A 17,524-nucleotide genomic window follows, 5' to 3' on the forward strand; every position below is an offset into this window, starting at 1 on the left:
ATGCTTTGCAATGCCTGGTTAAGGCAGCAGAAATTCCCCCTCAGGAAGGACCACAAGTTGAGACTGTACATAAAGAAAATGTGCAAACTTGCGTTTGGAAGTCACAGAGAAGTATTTCCCCAAATTAAATAGTGTTTAGGCATGCTAAATAACACATATGTGTGTGCATATAAGTGGGTGCACAGAGGTATATGCATTTACTCATGCATATATTCAAGCGCACACTTATATATGGATATGTACCTATGAATATGCAGGACACACATCACAGACTTTTTCCCTCTAATGACACGAAAAAGCAAATTTCAATTTCGTTTACCTGGTTTCCACAAAAAGGCTTTCCTGGGAGCAAACTGACTGGAAAAAAAAAAGGCATTGTATCAGACGTCCTGGATATGCTGAGGGACCCCAATTCCTCGCCTGATCTTAAAACTACTTTTCCCTCCAAGAGGAAAAGAATTATCGTATGTACTATGTTTGGAAACGGGGGAAATATAAAAGGGAGAAATTGGTTAGAGTTAGAAGTGTAGACCATTCTCATTCAGCACCCAAGTACTTTTGCATCAGGGCATCTCCAGGTTACGTATCCATTTAGCCCGATCGGCATCAAGGTCAGGAGAGAGCCGTGAACGGAAGTGTCGGAGGACCGTGTCGCCGCTGGATCCTGCACTGCTGGTTTCTTCTGGGGCTGCGGACACGCGGCCCCCACCGAGAGCCAAAAGACAGGCTCAGATCAAGGCAGAGAGTGTGCACTTAGCAAGACCAACCTGAAAACGGGGCAGTCACAGAGCCCCACAATCCTGCAGGCGTGACCTGGGAACAATAACCAGACTGCAGGACTGTCAAGATTGAGATGACATGAATCCATGTGAGGCGGGGGGCGGGGGGAGGGGACGCAGAAGACAGTTGAGAACAAAATGAAGTTAATTCGAACAAAAAATGCCAAGCCCCATCTAACGTTTTGTTTTGCTTTTCACACAGAAAATAAAAAAAAAAAGAAATGACTTTCTTCTTAGCTTCTGTCTCCCCAGCCATCACTTCCCTTCTCTCTTGTGTTTAGTACACTCGCAGGGAAGAGAAAATTCTATTATCGTTACATGCTGGGGAAAGGCAGATCAAACTCAATTTGAACAAGCAGAAAAAGAGAAGTCGAAACAAAACATGGTGTGGGGGTCCTATAACACAGTGGCTGCGTTTAGGAATTCACACAAAACTGCTCTCAAAGTACTGAGTGGCTCAACAGAAATAGATACATCATATTATATGTGCAGATTTTCTAAATGGCCTGCTGAAAGGATAAATCGAGGCTTAAAAGGTCCAATTCAAGAGAAAATAGAACTAAAGTACATAAGGACCTTTCAATATTGAATTCTTAAATTCAAAGATCAGCTAATGTAACCGCTACTCACAGAGGTAAACAGGATATTGGTGTCTTTGTACATTTTGTTGGAGAGGTGATTTCCTTCCACTGAACCAAAGGGCTAGTTTGGGGCAAACTGTGTTTTCCTCAGTGGTCTGGGCATCTCAGTGAGGGCATTTCTAAAACCACTTCTCTTTTAACCTTTGTGCATTTGACATACATCCTGACTATCAACATCTTAATTAACAAAAAGCAAAAAAAAAAAAAAAGCCAATTTAAAAAAAATGCTTTACAGAAAATCTTTCTTTTTAACTTGACCCTTATATGCATAAATAAACACAAGTGCATTTTATGGACCACTGACAGTGTTCCTATGAAGATCTCTTTACAGGAAGTGAAATATTCCTCTGTTGTCGTCTTCTTTGGTTTGGTTTTACTCCTGGTTTGAGTCAAGTCAGGGAACAAATTGTCTCAGGGACACATTATGAACTCAACACCTTGCGACTACTCAACTCGTGTGGTTGGAAGGAGGACAACTAGGTTTATATGGTTCATACCTGGTATTGGAATTACTGAAACTCTACTTTGAAAGAGTTGATCAAAGACATACTGACCTTTTCAGACTCATTAATCTACTAGCATTTAGGGGGAAGTTAAGCTGCCCTAACTCTGAATTAAAAAAAAAATAAGGCACCTGCAAGTCAAAGATAACTTTCCCAAAAACGTATCTCGGGAGTATTTCCCAATGTTTGTGCAAAGGTCCTAAAAATCTACCACATAATCCCTTTGTCACATTTGCAGAAACAGGACAGACATGTTTAGGGGCTGTGATTCAGTAGCTGATGAAAATAAACTTTTAAAGAAAGTTATGTGAATGACTTGCACATTTAAATAGCAGAGAAAGATAAAATTGTCAGAGTAATTAAGCACAGCTTTTAAAGCTGTCACTTCTATGCATTCTCAGATATAAAGGGCTCTTTTTTAATTTTTAAGGAGAAAACGATTTTGCCTAATGGGTTACAGAATTCTCTCCCACACCCCACCCCAATCTGGGTGCACACACGCCTTCTCGTGGGTTGTCACAGAAGAGGGATCCCAGTTCATGCTGAGATGACTCCCTCCCAGAATTACCACTTATACATAAATATCTTCAGAAAGCATCCTCCGGTCAAGACATGTCTTTCTCAAGAATATTGCTTTTATCAGCATAACCTTGCCAAAGCCAGCAGCCTTGCATTAAAGTCATTACAAAATAAGCAGAAATTCTTGCCAAAGGAAACAAGAGTTAGATTTCAAATATTTCTGACTACAAAAATTCACTTAGTTTTGATTTGAGAACTAAATTGTGGTGCGGCTTGACTTCCAACAGCTTCATTGTCAAATAATAAACGTGCCCTATCTCAAGCTAATTCTCAAACTATATTTGAAATTATGTTTCTAGAAAATCCCCAAATGATCTGTATGTTTTGATTGTGGACCTACATTAAAAGACCACACACACATACACACGCACACACGCACAGCCCTTAGACACCAAGGTACTTTTGTAGACTATACAAGAACACTACTAATTTTAAAATAAATATTAATTTTGCTGAAGTGCAAGTATTGGGAAGCATTTCTCTATAACTCTATGGTAACTTCAAGTAGGAAAAAAACCCTCTACCTAAATATGTCAATATTCGAACCTGTTTGAATAACTCCACTACTTAAATAATAATTGGTTGACAAGGGAAGTCGCTTTTATTACCTCAGTTCTTAAACTATGAAGAAAAACAGGCTATGTTTGTAACTTAGTTTCCTAATGCTGGATTCTTTGCATTGGTTTTTAGCTGACTTACTATATTTGGTTGATTACCTTGAGTACCTCAACAATCTAGAGAGTAGTAATGGGCACTCGGGAGTCTGGAGTTATATCCATTAGGTCCCCCTAAAGTGTCTTTAGGTAAGTGGTATGGAAGATCTATTACCGTATGTATTCAAGAAAGTTCCTATAGCCACGTTATGTCCTTGTGTTTATGTAACATCTGTTAACACATGGTGGTCCCCAGTGATCCCTGCCTCTTGGCATTCACGTTTATAGTACCTCCCACATGGTACCACATTTGGTCTGTGTGTCCAACCAAATACAGCAGAAGAGAAGGTATGTCAGTTCCAGGATTAGTTATGAAAGACTGTGGCTTCCATTTTGGGCTTTTTCTTTCTTGGATCACTTGCTCTGGGCAAGTTCATTACCATGTCATAAAGACACTCAGTAGCCTCTGGAGGGGGCCACATAGTGGGACTGAGATCTCAGTAGAGCCAGCCAGGAACTGAGTGCTGCCAATAACCACGTGGGTCCCTCAGAAGACCACAGCCCCAGCTGACAGCTGGACTGTAACCTCACAAAAGACCATGAGCCAGAACTGGATGGCTCAGCGACTCTCAGATTCCTGACCCACAGAACTTGTGAGGGAAAAAGTATTTTGTTTGTTTGTCCTCAGCCGTCAAATCCGGGGATACTTTGTTGAGTAGCAATCAATAGCTAAAACCCAGGGAACACCAGCATTATGACTGTATTGTTTCTCTCTTACTACAGGTCTAGTAAGAAAGGCATCGGGCATCATTTCTTCCCCTGGGAGAGTGACTCCTGGCCTTTTAAAGGTCATGAAAACTTATAAACAATCAGGTCTTTGCCTTACAAAAATGTACCTATGCTCAGAGACCTTATATATTGTGGATTACGTCAGGGGCTTTCTTTAATCTCTGAAGGCTTTCTAGGAGTATCCTCTGGGTATAGGATACCAGTGAAAAATAAACCCAGCTCAGGAGATCAGGTGGAAAAGTCATGCCAGAAGTGGGCACGGGGCACGGGGCAGGGGCCCCACTTGAATTGGTAAAGCCAGAACTGTTGGCCACCAGAAAGCCTATCATGGGAGTTCACACCTCTCCACCTGCGAGGGAGGAGACCACAGCATTTTGAAGAAGGCTGCCGAGTGACATCATGAATTGGAAAGGCTGTGGCAAGAGCTTGGGACCTAAGCTTTCCCACGCTTCAGTCTCCTTTGACTTTCAAAAAATACGTTAATTCAGCAGTTAGCCATAGAGGCTTAGAACACCAACGTTTGCCTCCAACCTGTGACCTGAGAGCCGGGCTCCTTGGTGCCTTGACAGGGCTGTCGGGAAATGCAAGGTGTACAGGGAGTCACGGCCCCACCTCCCACCTGTGATGACCTCTCTCTTTCTTGGGAGCAGCGCAGGAATCACCCTCCCCACAGGCAGGCAACGGGGATACCTCTCTGACCACCTGGCCCTTGAATTTCTGCCAATGTACTTTGAAGAAATATCATAATGTGTGTAAATTCTCTGGGTGATAAGGATTTGCTTTTCAACACAACTCATTCATAAGTCTTAAGCCTTGTCAGCATGAGAGTCAGAGGGAAGAGAGTGTGTGTGTGTGTGTGTGTGTGTGTGTGTGTGTGTCAGGAAGAGGGAGGGAAGAACGGGGATAGAGGAAGAAAGAAAGAGAAGAACAAATAAACTAGCCTTCAGACACATCACTCTCCGTGAAGCTCATCAGAGAACACATCTGCCTTCCAGGCCACCGGGACACCGTGACTATCACAGAGCCTCTCAAAACTTCGAATTAGGACCCAGGATTAAAAGCCCACCACGGGCCAATAACTTTGCACCAATAACTCTGACTGTAAGAAAAGTCTAAGCAGCCCAGACATCTGCAGCATATTCTAGAGCGCACGTGGACAGTGTCCTCCTACAGCCACCTCTGTCTCCCTGTCTCCCACTCTGCTAACTCCAGAGCTCTGAGCCAAGTTACTCAATCATTATGCTTCCATTTATTTTATTGCTTCCCAAGACAGGCAGCGAGAAGCAAGAAGAGATAGATGCACCTGTATACACAGGAAAGAAAGGTGCTGTTGGTTGAGTTGGCGTCTCCTCTGCAGTTTTGAACTGAAGGAGCCAGCTTGAGCTGGAGGACCGGGGACACTGGCTTGGGCCCGCAACCTCCACGGGCAGAAGGCCTCCTCCATGTGAAGCAGTGGAGCCTCAGTCTCCCCCCTGGCTTGGTGACGGCCTCCGAAGCAAAGCGCACCAGGAGGAAGGATGGCCCACCCAATGCAGCAGGGCCATGGAGGAACCACCCAAAACAGCTCACGCCTCTACTTCTGCTAAGGGAAGAGCCCGTGACATCTCTGGCGGCTGCCGAATTATTTCGTGGAATGGACAGGCCATAGCCTATGGCACTTTGCCCCTTTCACATTCTTGCATTTCAATCCAGCTGCGTAAAAACCACTTTTTCATTCCCATTTAATTTCGTTGCATCTTATTTTGGCCGCCGTGGGTCAAAGGAGAGAGAAATCCCAACCACATTTTCTTTGCTGGGATTTGAACAAAGGAAATCACTTTATGATTATTCCCTTGACAAACTGCTCACAGATCTGGTTTGATCTGAAATTAAGGGGGCAGAAGAGTATTATCATTTAACTTTGATAAGAGACAATGCCTGTGCTTGTTAAGAATGCAGAAAATTCTGTGTTTATGTAGGTGATTAACAGAATCTTCTTTCTCTTTTGTATGTCTTTCCTCTGCACAACATTGGTATTCAAAAAGACAACAGAACTAATACAGATGTGAAGGCCTTTCTTCAAATCTAGCAAGTTCACGGGGCGCCAGGGTGGCTCTAAGCTCAGCGTCTGACTTGGGCTCAGGTCATGATCTCGCGGTTCGTGAGTTCGAGCCCTGCATCAGGCTCTGTGCTGACAGCTCAGAGCCTGGAGCCTGCTTCAGATTCTACATCTCCCTCTCTCTCTGCACCTATCTCTCTCACACTTTGTCTGTCTCTCTCTCTCAAGAAATGAATAAATATTTAAAAAAATTAAAAACAGTATATCTGGCAACTTAGCTTTGTACTCAGGATCCATTTTACTGACCAAAATCACGTCTCTGTCCCTGCTTCGGTCATAGCCTTGGAACACACGCAACCCTTGGCCACGGTGCCATCACTTCCCTGAACCAGGTCCTCTTCCAGAAACACCTCTGGTCTGCTGCAGTCCGCCGTGTCCCTGGCTCGGCTTCCCCAGTGAGTCCTGCCAGCTCGCTGTCCCCAGACACTAAAGAGTCAATTAAAGCAGCTACTCACTTCGTGTGCAAATATTCTCTCCCTCACTCTCTGATATTCCTCTTCTCTCTCTTCAATTGATTTACTTCGTCTGTCATCTCTAAATGGATGCACTCTGTTTTGCTGAACAGAAAAAAGAAATCAGTTCGGTTATCCAAGTTGAGCCAGTGGAAATCTGCAGTTAAGCAACTGTCAGCTGAGAATGATAAATGTTCACTTAAACAAATGGAGCATGAAGAGTGTCATTCCCTCGGGTCCCTAAGGAGGCCATGCCGGTGTGGGGGGTGTGCACCTGATATGGGGCGGCAGGTGTCTGCCACTCCTGCTTGCTTCCCCACCGATGCAGAGAGAACAGCTGTTTCCAGAACAAAAGCACCTGGATGGGAGTCAGGTGTCTAGCCGGTTCAGCTATGACGCAGGCCCCAGTGAGGGACTCTGTCTCCTTTGCTAACTAGCCTGTGTGCTTCGGACTCTTCGGACGAAGGCAGAATGTTGAGGAAGTGGCTAGTTCAAGGTGGCTAAGGGGAGAAGGGGTTCTGAACAGTTGGATAGTGGAGACACAGAACAAGGGAACAAAGAAAGTAACGGGCAGAAGGAAAACCTGGGACATAATGTCTCCGTGTTCTAATTCGTGTTTTATTCTTCACTCGGTGACCGATCCTGCGCCCTGTGTTTGGCCTAGAAAGTAGAGACTCACGAAAAGCCTGATTATTGGTTGGGGTCAACACCAAGGAGTCTAAAGTCACCATCCAAAGAACCCAGCATGAGGACTGTTCTTCTTCGGCCCTGGATCTGCATCCCTGCCTGTGCCTCGACTTCCCTCCGCCTCATTCTGGCCTTCCTCACAAAATGCTCTGCACTGACCACGCTCACCCAGCCATTCAACAAACACCCACTAAGTACGTGACACAGACACATGTCTCAGAGTCAACGGAGCTGCCTGCAGCTTGATGGTGGTGGCGGTGGGGTAGGAAGAGACGAGATACGAATGATGAACTTTTTAAAGTGCGTCAGAGACACACTCACTGCCTTACGGTGACTCACTGAGAGTAATTAAAATAATAACTTGAGTGAGATGCATATTGTCTTACCTTTAAGAATTCTAAAGCAAAGTCTATTTTCAAACAATCTATTTTGATTGTCAGAGACACGGTGTATAACTGTAATGGCATTACATAACTCTCTCCTGTTCATGTTATTGTTTTAGCTTTATTTTGCCATTCACTTGGTTACCTTTCTAATCACCCTGGATCCCACCTTCCCCCCACCAGCCCCCACCTGGAGAAGAGATTTGGCAAAGTCTCTCTACCCTTGCTGAAGTACCATGGATAAGGCTACTCTAGGACAACGTAATGTTCGGTCACAAGCAAAATACACAAAAGGAGAATGTTCTACTACAGTTCATGCAAAACAAGCAGACAGTTTACATGGACGTAAAACGTGGGAAGGAGAAGGGGTGGAGGGAGACTGAAACATGAACTCGATTCCTTTCTGTGAAGGCTTATGCTAGGAGAGTTGCAAAATCCACCTGTCCTCACCATAACAAGGTTTGTTCTTTACAGCTACACCAGTTGGTCATCGGTCCGTATTGAGAATCCAGCTCATATGTGCACAACTGAAGGACAAAGCTGTAGGAGCGGAAGTACTACCAGAGTTACACACACATCTGGAAATGCGATGACAAAGCTTTCCCCGACAGCTGGGGCCAGTGGCATCCCAACCCTGCCCCCCACCACCAAACACATGCAGCAGGAACTGCGCCAAGCACCACCCATGCAGCCCGGGACACAGAGCCATTGCGGAAGCAATCAGGACAGGTGTTCTTGGCTACCCACTGAAGGCCAAAGGGAGAGTGAGGGAGGCAAGAAGGTTAGAGAGAGAGGGCAGTGGTATCAGAGGCAGGGGTGGGGAGGCGGGTGGGGGCAGGAGAGCGAGGGGAGGGGGAGGGGACAACAGGACAAGAACATAAGTCAGCCCACCTTCAAAAACAACAATGTCAGCCACTCTCAAACTTGAGAACCAACCTGATTGTCTTCTTTATCAATACTAGAGTTATCTCGCTTCAAGATAAACCGCTTCTGGGATTCTTCACCTTTTTCATCTTTTAAATGTTCACAAAACCTTTGCTCTGGTCTGCCAGCAAAGTAAAACATATCAATAAAAAAGTTCTGCCCCCCTGTTTCAAGTCATTTTCTTAGTGTTGCTTTTTCCCCCATTCAACGTAAAAAAGAAGCTACACATGGTTTGGACACTAGAATAGCTGGCATTATACAAGTGGGGATAACAGGTCACCTCACAAGTCTTGTCAGGACACCGTTTGTGCCTTCAAATTCGAAGTCTTGTTTGCTGCATGCTTCTCACCATGGCTGAAGTTAAGAAAACATTTTTAAGACCCGAACATATAGAGTGTATAGATGTGTTCTTTCGTTATTTTGACCTCCATCACTCCTGAATTCAGTCAAGTTCCCAGCCATAGTTTCGAGCAAATACAGACGTTGAGAACTTGGAACTTGGGCAGACCAACCACATTAATTCCCCAATGTCTGCAGACAGGAGGGCGGGTCCTGTCATATCGCCCCTTTCAAAAGTCATCAGAATCTAGAGGGAGAGCCGATGACCTATAAATTATGTTCATCTTTCTCAGTGACAAATGCTCTGGAATCTGGCTGCAGTAGGCTCTGACATCCTTGACCATGGCTTGTAAATCAGTTCAGTAGTTGAAGAAACTGGGCATATTTAGTTTAAACAGCTTAATGGCTGATTAGCATGGGGGAAATGCTCCAAGCAGTTACACGCTATTGATTAGTCAATTGATTTTTTTTAGGTCGTCTTAATCATTTTGTATTATTACTGGAAATGGCTCCCCTGTTCTTGTTAATTTCCCACACTCGTCACTGCACGCCACAGAACTCAGTGAATGGCTAGGGCATGGCTTCATCCCCAGAGGAAGCACTAAAATGTTTGTCCCAGGTTTAGAAGAAGTTGTAACTGATGCGTCTCATTAAAGTACCTCTGTCGGGTCTGATGTATTACTTCTGAAGCTCAGTGGGTCTTCTATCTCTACTGGGTTCATTATGCATTCGGTTACTGGGAAGCCATTTCCCGGTGTCTATTGTTTAATATGGCTGACCGGTAATTAAGGGAATCACGTAGTTTCCCTTCCAGCGCCAAAATAAGCAAATGGCATGTTGGAAACAAAGGGGTCTTTTAAGTGTAGAGTTCAAATCTTGATGGGATGTGTCCTTTTCTTAAACATGTGCATAAGTCACACTAGTATTGGTGAGCAGACGCTGCCAGAAAATCAGGATAATACCAGTTATAGCTTCCAGAACTATGTGTAATTTTTGCAAAGTGTTAGCATTGTCTTTTTCAATCTTTATGGTACAACTCTGAGGAAGAAGGAGCAAATATTTTATGCTTCTTTCATAGATAAAGAAACCATCCCTCGGTGATCCTTTCAACTCCAGGTTTATAGATTTTCCCAGCAAGCCCCAGGCATCAAACAGACTATTCACATCCATGAGGAAACGTGATGTGGTTCGGTCCCTCTGCTTATACTGCACACACTGGGCCCTCAAACCTCACAATGAAGAACAGAAACCCTGCGTCACATCATCCAAAAGATCAATGTAAATGTTTTCCACCAAAATTAAAATGTAAAATATAATACAACAAGCAATCTGGAAGTGCAAATATGACATTTTAAAACCAGAACGTGAAGAGAACAAAGTAAACTTGCACTTTACAGGGAAAAGGCCATTTGCAGTGGAGAAATTAAATGTGGCTCAGTGTAGCACAGTCACAGCACACTTCTTATTCCATTGAAAGTCTTACGATGTTAGCCTGAATACCAGCAGGCCACTGAAAACGGCTACAGTTCTCCAGGAATTTTTTTGAAGCACCCTAAAATTGCCAGCCAACACTTAGATGTTACATTGGTTTTTTTTCTGTAGCAAGGGAAATTGGACATCAACTTAAATGCAAGTGTCGACTGTATCAATGCTAAGAAAGTCTCTCCTTGTATTCCTAGGCTCTGTTGCCTGGTGATTTCTAGTAGATGAGATGTGTGCTTGCTGCTTTTACAGACCCATTTCTTGTATTTGATGCTAAGAAAACGTAACTGTTCATTTAGATATAAAACGGTCTGGGAAGGTGAACTTTTCACGTCATGAGCAGTAGGTGAATTTGCTTTAGACAAAGTTCTTCTTTAAGAAGAAAAGCATGTTGAGATTTCAGCATACTAACCAGGGTGAGAATGGGGGTGCCGGGTCGGTGCCGTGTTTTTCAAATACGTAATTCTTGGTGTCTGGAACGGTGCCTGGAATACAGGAAGCATCTGGCTGGACAACTAAACTAATCGATGTGTGAATGAATGAAAATTTAATAGAGCTATATATGAGTCACTGTATTTCAGGGACAGATCAAAGAGTCACTGAATAAGATATGCAGTCATACATTTTTAAATTATAAAAGAGAACAAGAGAGAGTTTGGTTAGCAGGAGCATACATTCAAATTGAGAACATGAGGAAGATCTTTAAAAATCAAATTTATGCTTTGGTTCAAGTTGATTAAAAAAGTTATGTTACTTCGAGGTTATTTTGGAGAGAGGTGGAAATGAAAATCTTCGCTTTTCTGGTTTTGAAACTTCTCGTTTAAAGTGTCATTATAGTTAGAAGAGGTGTTCAAGCATTAGTTTTGAAATTTCATTTGCATGTTTTCATGGTGCTGGTCAATTTGGTTTTCATAGCAGCACGTGTTTAGGAAACATACATCCACCTCGAAAGAAAAGAACAGCCAGAGGACCTCGCTTTAATCAATAATGCAAATGTGACTTAGAGCAAGAATATTTCTCACTCTAATGTATATTATGCAAAGTGCATTCTTCATAATAGCTTTTCAAAGAGTATCTTGTTTATTTTTTTTCAAACTTGAGAACCTACTAGTCCCAATTATTCGTCCCTTTGTAATTTTCTAAAAATATATTGAGTGATTATAAGGTCACCATTTGAAGTTTGTGCAAAATGAAAAAAAAAAAACCAAACCTAGGAAGATTGTTCCAGGTTGATTTTATCGAGAATTATCTATTACTCTAGAGCTAAAGGGCAATTTGCAGTTTAAACTCAGGCAGTCTAAAGCATATATCTGAGGTCCCGCATGTGATTAAACTACAAATTACCGGTAATGCACCATTATATTAGACCTTTTAAAAATCCTTTTTACCACTAATTTAACATCATAGCAATGTTATTTCTTAGCCATAAAATGAATGGAACTGAAGTAAGATATGATGGCTCTTTGGGTAAAACGGGAATGGATAACTTTTAGTGTATCAATATGAGGATGCACCGCAAAAACAAACTCCTCACAGCTGCAAAATGTCATGGTATTGCGCAAATTCATGGTGGCCAGAGTTTACTGCAGGTCTCACAGTCATGCATAACACATGCCTACTTGTTCTTCCTACGTCCCCTCCCCACTATGCTAGTGTCCTCTAGATAATCATCAAAAAGCAAAGAAAAGGAATTTCATGATTCTTCTTGATGAAAGATAGTTTCTTCTTAAGGTGCAGTTCATAGTAGGTATCAACCACGGATCTCGTTGCTCATGTGTGGTGGACCGTGCTGGCATTTCCAGTCAGTGTCCCGGTATCGCCAATGGAAACTCTGAACGCTTACAATTAAGTCCCCATTGTTTCTTATTAGACACAACTCCTCAACTGAGAGGCAGTGTGGCTGAGTGAAACACCGAGTAAGATATTCAAATTCTGTCTTCTCGTCCATCGATTACAATTTTAGGCTTTTGTTCCCCCCTGAAACTTAAACTAGGTGAGCCCTCATTATTATTTTAAAAAATCTTTTTTGATCTAGAAATTTTTCACCGTTTGATTCTTGAGATGAAGATTATTACATGTCTTGCAAATAGTTAAGCTTAATCCCTCCTCTGCTCTGTACACACATAGATGAAGAATTCAATTCTACTAAACATGGACAAGCTCAGACAGAGCCTTTGAATTTCAAATCGAATAACTGAAAGACGGTCACCAACATGCATAAGTATCTTAACAAAGAAAGGTTTCTGCGCACAACAGGGATGAAATATTTTGATGGTATAGGACACCTATCAAAAATATTTTGAGTCGAACATATTAGAGGAGTTTAAGAAGCACTTTCCCTCAAAACTTTTAAGCCTTCAATTAAAATATAGCTGATGTCTTTTATTTAAAAAATAAAGGGCTATGTCCTTCTTCAACTGTTTCACAATTTCCACTGCCATTCAGTCATTGTATACCACTCTAATCTCTCTTTGATGAGAGCACACCTTGCGAACCCCACATAAGCATCGCTAAACATCTGGCTTCTAACATCTTTCTAGCATCTTTCAAACTCACGTACTCAATTTTCTGTACATTGGACAAATTCATTTTATTCTTCTCTGCCCTGGCTGTACTGTACGTACAAACAGGGACTGGAAGCCAACATGAGAAACACCTGGGCTCTCTCACACAGGCTATTCGTGAGTCACAATGAAACTGAGCAGAATACTCCATGTCAACAACGGTCTCTGAGGCATCTATGCTTTTGGTGCCAACACCCTGGGAATCGGGCTATGTGCATTAAGAGCCTTGAGAGTGTCAATCCACTTTGACAAAGTGATTCCATTTCTAAGAATGAATCTAAAGAAAACAGCAACAAATGAGTACACAACTTCATTGGTCAAGACAGCAAAACAGTGGAAACCATGGCGGCCTGATGAAGTAGCTTAATGTGTCTCCATATGTAACATACAGCTTTATAAGATGACATCCAAGGCCATTGGCTAACATAGACTAACATAGGCTAACATATTAAAGTATACACCGCAGTCACATTGATGTTGAAACTGTAACATTTACTAAGAGTAAGGACAGCAGTAGTTTTCTCCGGATGGTGGCGTAATGGGCAACTCACTGCTAATCTTTTATGTATTTGTGGTTATTCATTATAATAAATAGCATTTTATAACAACAAAATAATAAAAGCTATTGGTTTAGAAAGATAGGAAACCAAACCAACAACCTACAAGTGATTTGTATATAATCACTGGATTGTGGACAATTAAAATAGTCTCATCTTTTGAATATTTTCTTTCATGCTCTGCATCATTTTATAATCTAAAGTGGTTATTTAGTTGCTTCATTTTGTCAACAATCGCCCTTTTTTAATGCTATGTCCTTATTGATCTATATGCAGAGAAACTTGCATTTACCTTTTTTTAAAGATTCTTTTAATTTTTTTTGATGTTTATTTATTATTGACACAGAGAGAAACAGAGCATGAATGGGGGAGGCACAGATTGAGAGGAAGACACATAATCCTAAGCAGGCTCTATGCTCTGAGCTGTCAGCATAGAGCCCAGCGCAGGGCTCAAACCCACTAACCGTGAGATCATGACCTGAGCCGAAGTCGGACTCTTAACCAACTGAGCCACCCAGGCACCCCTGACACTTGCATTTACTAATCATACTCTAATAGTAACAACTAAGTGATCGTGTTCAATCTGAAGACCTTTTGTTTCCCTAAATGGAGATTCCAGATAATAATGTTAGAGAAAAAAAATATGAGGGACGAGTTAAAAAAGGAGAAATTATGAAATTGGAAAAGGAGAAAGCACTCATATGCATTAAGACCTAGAATGCTGTCTTCTCTGTTTGTGAATTTGGTTACTTCTGAACAACATGGTCCATGGAATCAGCAACAGTACCGAGGAGGCATACACGTAAAATGAATATACTCAGCTTAACAAAACAAGCATATTTCTGCAGGTGTACCTATAAATTGCAGAGTTCCACAAATGAAATTTGTTTTAAAAAGCACTAGATTATCAGTGAACCTTTCTTCCTTTAAGTTCTCCATCCTTCCATGTCAATATGACATGAACATTAAAAGGTAGTAGCATTAAACAATGAGCAAAGCTCCAGTTCCCCAAAAACACAAAGCGTATGACTAATCCAATAACTTTATATCAAATGGACGTGAACTAGCACACAAAGTTTAACAGAACAATAGTTTCAATAATTAAACCAAGTTTTAAACAATTTGCACATAAGTGCTGATAAGCACGGCTATCAAAAGTTTGGCTTTTTAAAAACACGCGTGGTCACGTCTTTTCAGGTCTGCTGCTTACTGAGAGTGGGATTTCTGCAAATTACAGTAAAACCTTGGTTTGCGAGCATACTTCCTTCTGGAAACAACGCGAATTTCATGAACCATTGGCTCAGTGGCGATCACGTGACATTCAGCATCACATACCACTCTTATTGCAAGACTTCGCTCATTTATCAGGTGAAATTTATTAGAAATATTCGCCCATCTTGTGAAACACTCACAGAACAAGTTACTCACAAGCCAAGGTTTTACTGTACTTAACATCCCTAAGACAGAAGTGTGGTTTGTTTCCTTGTAAGAGCGGAAGGTAAAGTGTTTGGGAGGGTGAGGCCCGAGGCCAGGCACCAGCAAATCACTCAATAGATGTTATAAGCTATGATTACCATTGTTCATGTCTTTCTGGTAGTCCAAATCTAAAGGCACACCAATGAATATTGAGCCAACATTTACATTAGTGTTAATTTTAATGAGGGTAAATCCAATCAGCACTCTAATACTCAAATAATGGTTTGATTCATGAGTTCCAAATGAAGCGGTAACAATTGTCTGAAAGTAATGTTTTCTTTGCAAACTGCTGAATGTGATTATTGTTTCTTGGCATGAAAGGCCTTTTGCTTACAATGCTGTGTACAAAAACATTCCATTTAAGCTTATATGCAAATATAGTATTTTCCTTGCTGAGAAGGTCCAGAGTGATCAGTGTGCTTTAACTGACATAGAATGACTAAATATTCTTTGCATGTGTAAAGAAATGCTAGGTTTTTTTCATTTTCCTGGTTGAAAGGGCAGGAGGGTGGGAAGTGAGTGCCGTGGTCCCCTGAACATGCTGCGGGATCTAGAAAGGCTGGGAGGTTGAAAGGAGTCCAGCGGTGGGTAATGTGTATTAGGTATGCAACCGCTCCTCCGGGTAGATTCCAATTAATTGCTTGAAGATTGGTACTGATAGTGACAATCTAGCATTTAAGTGTGCGGTTCAATGGAAACCAAACACCTTCAACCAATAAACTACAATTCTCTTTCTACCATATGGCATTCTAACTTTCCTAAAGCCATGATAATATGCTAATGACCTCTCCACACTCAGAAATGCTAAGATCCACAAGGGACAAGAACTACACCTAGAAGACCTGCTGCTGGTTATACATCTCATCCTCAGGGACGACCCCAAACTTTCCCCAAGGCACCAGTGCTAAGTTCTGCCAGCCCTTACAATGGATCTAGATGCCAGAAAGGGTGAGAGCTCCAGAACCAGGTCTAATTCTGCTGCCTACAGCAACACCGCAGGTGGAAGCAACCAGCTCCCGATAAGACTGCTCCCTCCAAACCTATTGCACATTTGAGATAACACTGTATGTACCGCATACGTGTTTAGTGAACCCTTCTCCAACCGCCCCAGTCTGTACGATGCAGATCACACACACACACACACACACACACACACACACACACACACACGGTCCTGATCACAATTGCCTTGTTTCCTCCGATAAACAACAAACAGAAGACAGACATCTTCTACAGCCTATACTTCTTTTGTTCAAAGCAGGACACTGAGCACCTGAGACCTACTTTTCACCCGGCCACGTCTCAGAACCCGGAGCTGGGGTTTGTCTTACTGCTGCATATGCCGGGGCGAGTTTTAACCCAGGGTGTTCCGTGGCTCTGGGGTTTGGTTGGCATTATGGTTTTAACATCCACCTTAGTGTTACCATGGTTGCACTGAGTTCTCTGCTCAACTTTAAACATAATTAAATGCAAATTAGGACTTTGTAAAGAAACCAAGGGGGTAGGGTTTGGTTTTCTTCTTGCTCGTTGCCATTTCAGAGTATTGATTCTGTTCATGATAGTTTTTGGTTCCCTGACCTTAGGAGGAGGGTCATGGCTGAGAGGAGAGGCAGGCATAGCCGACTTCAGTCTTGGGTCTTCTGTGTACTGACTAAGTACAATCAAGACACCAATCTCAGTTTTTGCTCCTGTAAAATGGTCTCGCTTTATCTACCTCGAATGTTGTAAGCTAAATAAACAAGCACTGATTTATCTAAAAAAATGACTCCATGGAAAAGCTCTTTAAAAAAGTTATATTAAAGATTCTAATATTACAGAAGGAGCATGCACGTTTCATTTCTAAAACTGAGTGGCCAGTTATCCATGCAGCACTCAAAAGGCCACACATCATTTCTAGTGGGGAAAAGAACACAACAAAATTCTTTTCTCTCCCACAGTATCTCTGAGACTTACCCATCTCATCTACAGGATACGGTCTCTGAGGTATTTGAGAATAATAACATGAGAAAATACAAATATTTGACAGCAATGATAGGGAGTTTGACCAATGTTAACAAGTAAGTCTTACTTTGAGCCTGAGTATTGATGAAAGGACTAGGCTGTGTGTTCAGTAAATAAAGCATCATGGCTTTCCTAACAGCGATGTGATTCTGAGCTAGGTGTCTGATCTTTGGCGTTTAGTCAGATGATTTCTAGTCCTACAGAAAGCGCAGAGTAAATCTGCCATGTCCAAGTAAGAGGATACCAACCCACCACTCACAGATTTCCAAGAGGCACTTCAATACATTGATACCTGATCTTCTTCAGAGGATCATTCAGCAAGCAACAGTGTTAGGATACGGCTCAGTTCACTGACTGTGGCACTCACACGCCCAACCAAAGGAAAGGAAACAGAACACACGTGGGAGGGAAAGCTTGGGGTTTAAGGTAGTCTGTTTTGGTATGAACATCCTGCATCCCCTGCAGGAAGTGGAATGCTCAAGGGCCAGAAGTCGATGACTCCCACCTTAAAGCCTTTCACCAAAGAGAAGCTTTAATAACACATAGAATAAGTGTATGACTTTTGTGATTTACTGAATAGCTAACCCAGGTCATTATCTCTTCTGGAACAAACAGGC

The 17,524-nt window shown here is 42.2% G+C and overlaps 1 protein-coding gene across 14 annotated transcripts in view; it reads right to left on the minus strand.

Annotated features, from left to right (window-relative positions):
* The window catches only part of ARPP21 (cAMP regulated phosphoprotein 21), a 152,991-nt gene that overhangs the window by 80,080 nt on the left and 55,387 nt on the right, over positions 1-17,524 (minus strand). For 9 of the 14 annotated variants that reach the window (XM_029940461.1, XM_029940459.1, XM_029940466.1 and 6 more), the window contains 3 exons: positions 8,501-8,609; positions 6,498-6,599; positions 320-357 (listed from right to left, as the gene is read on the minus strand). In XM_029940461.1, coding sequence (XP_029796321.1) covers positions 320-357; positions 6,498-6,599; positions 8,501-8,609 — 249 coding nt within the window. The remainder of the gene's footprint in view (positions 1-319; positions 358-6,497; positions 6,600-8,500; positions 8,610-17,524) is intronic. The other 5 variants (XM_029940468.1, XM_029940467.1, XM_029940464.1 and 2 more) reach the window with 1 other exon arrangement.

The sequence above is a fragment of the Suricata suricatta genome, chromosome 5 (assembly GCF_006229205.1).
Source record: "Suricata suricatta isolate VVHF042 chromosome 5, meerkat_22Aug2017_6uvM2_HiC, whole genome shotgun sequence".
Lineage (NCBI taxonomy): Eukaryota > Metazoa > Chordata > Mammalia > Carnivora > Herpestidae > Suricata > Suricata suricatta.